At 36.7% G+C, this 7,080-nt stretch overlaps 1 protein-coding gene across 8 annotated transcripts; it reads right to left on the bottom strand.

Annotated features, from left to right (window-relative positions):
- Nucleotides 1-664: 664 nt before the first annotated feature.
- LOC107904112 (uncharacterized) lies at nt 665-6,544 on the bottom strand. 8 transcript variants are annotated; one of them, XM_041094750.1, is made up of 3 exons: nt 3,307-6,544; nt 2,812-3,165; nt 665-2,678 (listed from the first exon to the last, which is right to left on the bottom strand). In XM_041094750.1, the coding sequence occupies exon 1, from the start codon at nt 6,274-6,276 to the stop codon at nt 5,251-5,253; it is 1,026 nt and encodes a 341-aa protein (XP_040950684.1). In that variant the 5' UTR covers nt 6,277-6,544; the 3' UTR covers nt 665-2,678; nt 2,812-3,165; nt 3,307-5,250. The 8 variants fall into 8 exon arrangements, with proteins under 8 accessions (XP_040950684.1, XP_040950685.1, XP_040950683.1 ...); XM_041094751.1 differs by having other exon boundaries at nt 665-2,736; nt 2,812-6,544; XM_041094749.1 differs by having other exon boundaries at nt 2,812-6,544.
- Nucleotides 6,545-7,080: the final 536 nt, after the last annotated feature.

Here is a 7,080-nt window from a genome sequence, read left to right as displayed (position 1 = left end):
TTTTTGTGTTTATTTCCTCTATTTATCTATACCAACCGTTAATAACCTTTAATTCAATAGCTCAGCTCAATTTGAAGCAATAGCAACTTGCTAGGCTCTAACTTTTAATATGGAATTGGGTTTATGAAGGATTAAGTTGTTAAAAGCTGACAAATTAGTGAGGAGGATTTATGAAGCATTGGGATGAATATGAAAGGAGCAAAAATGGTGCATTTCTCTATCTAAATCTATTCCTCCACAAGCCAAATATTTCTATGTTTTTAGAAATCATTGTACTTTTGAGTATGTTTCATTTATGAAGCATTGGGATGAATATGAAAGGAGCAAAAATGGTGCATTTCTCTATCTAAATCTATTCCTCCACAAGCCAAATATTTCTATGTTTTTAGAAATCATTGTACTTTTGAGTATGTTTCTTGATGATTTTAATGATTTGAATTTTCATGTAAAATACTATTATTATTTTAATTAAAATCAAAAGCTATGATGAGTAAAAAAGTATGCAACAATGGCTTGTTTTTTTAATGTATTAACTTATTTTAAACACTTGTATAAGTTTTGGGTGAAGTCTGCTCTAATCCATTTCCTGATATTAAAATTATTAAAATAAATACATAAACCATTTAACAAAAAAAGTAAATAACACATTTTTTTGGTGAAAATAAGAAAAAAAAGTAAATAACACATTTTTTTGGTGAAAATAAGAAATACCAAACTAATTAAATAATAGGTATTTTGAAAAGGAAAAACACTCTTATTCTTGTCCAATCCCATTAAAGTGCTCGTCATCGGATGAGAAGCATCAAACACTTGTAAATTATTTGTTCCAATCAAGGCATAAAAACCACTACTTTAGACTCCAGATCAAATCTCACTTAACATCACGAACAATTCCTTCGGTGGCTGTATTTCCATATTCTAATTGCACTACGCCATTAATGATAAGAAAAATCAGATCTTCACAAAATTCCTCTTCAACAGGAGGTTTAAAGCTACCCTTAAAATCTGCTCTAAGAGCTGAAAAAAGCTGATTCCCCCAACTTAAAGAAACTTGAACAATCTCTCTCGAGCTCCAAGATCTTCAACAGGAGGTTTAAAGCTACCCTTAAAATCTGCTCTAAGAGCTGAAAAAAGCTGATTCCCCGAAACTTGAACAATCTCTCTCGAGCTCCAAGATCTTCCTTAAAAAATGAATAAGTTACGGTTCTTCCATAAGTGCCAAAGACAAGTCCAACTGGATCCTTCCTCGTGAACTATGCTATGATCCTACAAGTTAGAAAGAAGCCAATCTTATGAATTATTAGAGAAAAAATTTGATAAACAGCGTAATCTTTCAAAATATGTAAAATATCCTCTGAATGGAAACCACAGGTGGGGCAAGAAGGGTCAATTGCTAAACCCCTTCTAACCCGTTGCACATTACTAAGGAGCCTTCCTTGTAGAGCAGTCCAAATGAAAAAAACTGAACCCGTTGAAGACCTGGCAGCTTCCAAACACTCTTCCATCCTTTAACATCTTGTAAGTTGTTTTGACTGAAAAACTCTAGCCAAAGTGTGGCTCCTAGAAATTTTATCAAAGCCAGTAGATGGATGAGGAGGCGAAATACCCTTAATAAGCTGAATCACACCATCCGAAAGCCAAACCTAAAAAAGATCAAGGTTCCACGAATCGTCCTCAGTGATCATCTCATTAAAGTGGCAAACTGAATCTTGGTTATCATTATTCGGAATATGTCGAAACAAAGGCCCTACACTTGGGATCTAATTATCCCTCCAGCATCAAATTTTATTTCCATCTCCAACGGGCCATAAAATATTTTCATGAAATAACGGCCAAACTTTAGAAAAAGAAACTTATGTCCCAAGCAATGCAATCCGGCAAATCCTACATCCTTGTTAGAAACAATGTTGAAACCCAGCTTCAAAAGAAAGGATATGTTTTGATACCTAGCTTCAAAAGAAAGGATATGTTTTGATCATGAAGTCTTTTCCACTCTAGACCACTTTCAATCTCATCACTAATTGTCTTTTCCACTCTAGACCACTTTCAATCTCATCACTAATTTTCCTAAGAATCATCATTGATTATATAAAATAGCTAGGGATGGATAAAATAACCAACCGAGCTAGATAAATACGACTAGCAATGGAGACTTTTTTGGAGTCCCAACTATGTAGCTTCCCCAAACTTTTTCAACTACAAAATTCATAGTGCTATTTGTCAACCTTTGATGGAAAAGAGGAACCCCAAGGTAAATCCCGAGATCATGAACTTTTTGAAAGCCAAATATAGAACTGATCATATCAGTTAAAGAAATATCCACCCCTTTAGAGAAAAAAATGTTGGTCTTCCTTGCATTAATAAGATGCCCACAGAACCGATCCAGAATATTCCTTACATTAATAAGATGCCCACAAAAACCACAGAATCGATCCAGAATATCTTTTATGATCCTACAATGCACCAAGTCCGCTTTGCTGAAAATAACTAGGTCATCTGTAAAGAACAAATGTGAGATAGGCGACCCATATGTATTGGGTTCCACTTTTCCACCGAAATAGCTGAATGAATCAAATGACCAAGCCATTCCATGCAAAGCATAAAAAGATAGGAAGAGAGCGAGCACCCTTGTCTGATGCAGGTCTAAATTTAGACAAAAGAACAGCATTCTACATAACCTGCATAGTAGATTTGAAATAGAGGATATAATAACTTTACTGAGATACTCAGGAATACCTGCTGCTTAGAGAGAGACATGTAGTAGATTTGAAATAGAGGATATAATAACTTTACTGAGATACTCAGGAATACCTGCTGCTTAGAGAGAGACATGAATAAAATCTATCTACTCTATCATAGGCTTTCTCCAGATCAATTTTAATCGTCATCCATTTCCTTTTTTTTCTGACGTCTCATGGAATGAATTACCACTTGAGCGATGAAAATGTTATCGGTTATATTCCTGTCTGCAATAAAGCCAACATGTTCCTGCGCAATAATTTTTGGGAAGACATGCTTGCTTATTCGACAAAACTGTCCAAAGCCTTCTAGATTCGCCACATTAGGAATTAGAACAATCAGGGTGTTATTCAGCCTCAATAAAACCTCCATTAAACACCTTTTTGACCCAATCACAAACTGCCGCCCAATTTTACTCTACTGATTCTGAAAAAAGTGGGCATGAAACCCGTTACTTTTCGAAGCTTTTGGAGGAGCCATATAAAAAAGAGCATCCTTAATTTCATCATTAGTGATCGACTTCCTTTAAAAAATTAATATCACCACGCTTTAGCTGAGGAAACTTACTAGGAGGAAAAACACCAATATCACCAAGACATTCCCCATAGAGCTTTTGGAAAAAAGTATTCGCCTCAGCCTCAAAGCCTAGGTCAAAGATTCAATCCCCGTCGTCATTCTGAATAAAAGTTATGCGGTTGCTTTTCCTTCTTTGCAAAGTTCAAGAATGGAAGAACTTTGTGTTACGATCACCCAAATGCAGCCAATCACATCTCTCTTTTTGCTTCCAAAGGAGTTCTTCATGGTGTAAAACATTCTCAAGCTCCTGTCTAAGATTCAAATCCACCTGAGTTAACCAATTCGAACCAGAGAGATCCATCATTCTCTAAACATTAGCAATTTTAAGAACAATGTGTCTCTTTTTGGTAGTGATATGCCCGTAGACCTGTTTATTACACTCTTTTAAATTAAGAGTAAGCTTGGATAAGAAATCAGCCATGTATCTAGCGACAACCCAATTGTCATTCATAAAATCATCAAAATCAAGATGTTCAGTCCAACCTTCCAAGAATCGAAAGGGTCTCCCTCTGGGTAAAATAACCTTCGGATTTTGATTCAAAAGAAGAGGACGGGGGTCAGACTTGATATTAGGTTAGGGAAATTACGAATTCATGCTTTATTACCCAACGCACGATCTAACATTTCAAAAAGTGCACCCTGATTCCAAGTAAAAGGAGGCCCTATAAAACCCAAATCATGCAGCTTGGCTTTCTCCACAAATTCTCCGAACTAGGGACATCTCCTTCTATTAGTAAGACCACCAAAATTTTTAGAAGGATAAAGGATTGCGTTGAAGTCACCAAGAGCAATCTATGGAATATGACCTGACGGAATCGAAGACCTTATGAAATCCCAAAGATTTTTACGTTTTTGCCGATTGGAGTTGGCATAGACAAAAGAAATAAAGAACGAACTTGTAGAGGACATTTGCCAACCTTTAGTCAAAATAAATTGAGGATGACTACGAACCACCTCGACACGGATGAAATCTTTCCAACCAAGCCAGATACCTCCAAAGTAACCAATTGCCTCTACTCAATGAGAGAACTGGAAACCTATCTTTGCAATAATGCTATCAGCTTTAGCTCCACTGACTCTTGTCTCAAACAAACAAACAAGGGAAATTAACACTGGCACAACCCTAGCAATTCCAAGAAAAAATTGTAAAATTCATAATAAAAAAACAAAAGGCTTAGGAATCATACCATTACTGCTAATGGACTAAATCCCCATGAATGGTTAAACCTTTCGCCATCTCCTCCATGGACTCTGTTAAAGGAATCTGTGCCCTACCAGAAGATTTAAAACGACTCCCTCGTCCCTGAAAAGCATTTGAATTCTTATGGCTACACGGTTTTTATTAATTCTTACGCCACCCTTTCTATTTGTAAAACCGGATTTGTCCGCACCCGAACTTGAAACTAAAACCAAACCCGGCTTCTCCACTGACCGATTCCCAGATTTAACTTGTTGATCAGAAATAATATTTTTCTTAAAAGACACGGCAAAATGTTTTTCGGGGATCTAGAACACTTTCGAAAATTTGGATTTCAACTCATTCGGACACTTCGAAAGCTGGATTAAAATGAGCCTTAACCCTTTCTGAATTACCAGAAATAATATTTTTGGAAGCACCAAAATTTAAAGAATTTTGCTGATCACCTTCAACGCCCATTCCAGTAATTTTAGAAGTTTCCTGTTCACTACCTACATGCGCGCAAGAAAAAGAAATATTAGAATTTGATTTAAAAATTGGGCCCTCATTACTCTTACCATTTTTCGCCAATTCCATAGGACTTTTGCCCAAAAATTTATCCAAAGATTTCTGACAAAGAAATATTCTTAGCAGGCCCTAAAAGGGCTCCATGGCCCGTAGCACTCCCACGGCCTGCTTCAAATTTAGGCCCAGAATTCTTCTTAACACCTATATTAGCCCTAATCTTAAGACCCCCATCACCGACAGCCCCTCTCCCTAACTTTCTCCCGCGAAAAATCTCCATTAGCCACCTTCAAATCACTCCCCAAATCCCCAACCTGATTGAGCACCGAAAATCTAGATCCAAAAGAATCATTTCCAGATTTTTCCGCGCCGCTAGCCTGATGAACGTGTTGGCCACGCCGCGCCTTTCGTTCCACCAACATCCACTGCCCAAACTCTGGCCTCTGATCACCATCGGTTCTGCCACCAACGTCTCCTTGTGCCTCAACCACCACATTCGCAGATTGCCCCCGGGTTTGATCTACCACAACCATCGGACAAAACTCTTTAACATGGCCATATTTGCCACATGAGAAACACACCGTCAGGAGAGCCTCATACTCAAGTTTTTGAACGGTATTGTCCACCATCACCTGCGAAATCAACGGTTTATCAAGATTAATAAAAACGGCCAAACGAGCGAACCGACCTCTGGTTCTGTTGTCGGTTTGAAAATCTAGCTTGACAACTTTCCCAATGAGTCCGCCAATAGCTTCTATAATTTTTCGATTGTACAGGTACCTCGGAAGCCCCGGCAATCGGATATAAGCCAACACCACACTGGGATATGGCTGCAATGGATTAAATTCCCTAGTCCACGGTTGGACGGTAAGATATTGCCCGTAGATAATCCAAGGGCCTTGGGTTAAGACTTTGTTGTAATCGCCGATATCCTGAAACTTAAGATGAAAAGATTTAGCAGGTTTCCAAAGACTAAGGATACGGTTGAGGAGAGAGTTGTATCCGATATTATGCCCTAAAAGCTTGAGAACAATCGTTAAATCCATTTCTTTGAAAAGAATAATTTTAATACGTTCCGAAAAAGCAATAGTAGGCATCCCGTCTACCATGGCCGTACTCACGTCCCCTTCCAGTAATTCAAAATCGTTTTCACGTCCCTCAGAGGAGCCATTTCGATCTGATACAGAGGGAGAAGCTTCTCCCCCCAAAAGCATATCCTTCCACGACAGTTTTGGAGACAGATCTGGATCTACAGCCATCACAGCAGTCTCCTCTTCCACCCCTTCCTTGAATCTAACTTTCTTTGTGTTCCGATCCCCATCGGAACAAAGCACACCATCGCCACTGAAACCGGAGTCTATGTTTAGTTTTTTTTATCACTCAACTATCAAGAATCTAACTTTCTTTGTGTTCCGATCCCCATCGGAACAAAGCACACCATCGCCACTGAAACCGGAGTCTATGTTTAGTTTTTTTTATCACTCAACTATCAAATATATTATGATTATCGACATTATTGAGTTGTAAATTGATATTTTGTATAAAATATTCTCATTAATTTATGATATTTCTTCTTGAGTTTTATAGTTTTAAATGCAAAACAGCCTAAAGTGAGGGACCATTTTAAAAATATATATAGTATTTTAATAATTATAAATGAAACGTTGCAAGTAATAAAAACTATAATTTTTTGTTATTAATCCAGAGTTATGACTATTCATAATAATAAATTGGGTGTTTTAAACATGGGGAATTATATCACTTGATTTTTTTAACAAATAATTATATCTATTCAAGTGATATTATTTGAATAATTATATCTATTTAAGAGTTGTGATTATATAGAAAATTTCTATAAATAGGAGTGAAAATTTTTTTGGACGAGATATAAAAAATTCAAAAACAAAACTCATTTCTATTCTTTCTCCATCTTTTACTATTCTTAGATTGTCATGTAAAGAATTGCTACACAATTTTTATAGAAATTGATTTTCTTGCTATAATTTGCTCAGTCATTAGTAGATTATTTTCGTTAGTAAAAAAGATAAATAGTTATTGAACTT

This window comes from Gossypium hirsutum, chromosome D05 (assembly GCF_007990345.1).
Source record: "Gossypium hirsutum isolate 1008001.06 chromosome D05, Gossypium_hirsutum_v2.1, whole genome shotgun sequence".
Taxonomy (NCBI): Eukaryota; Viridiplantae; Streptophyta; class Magnoliopsida; order Malvales; family Malvaceae; genus Gossypium; species Gossypium hirsutum.
Note: the sequence above shows the minus strand (reverse complement) of the source record. Positions and strands in the feature narration are given on the sequence as shown.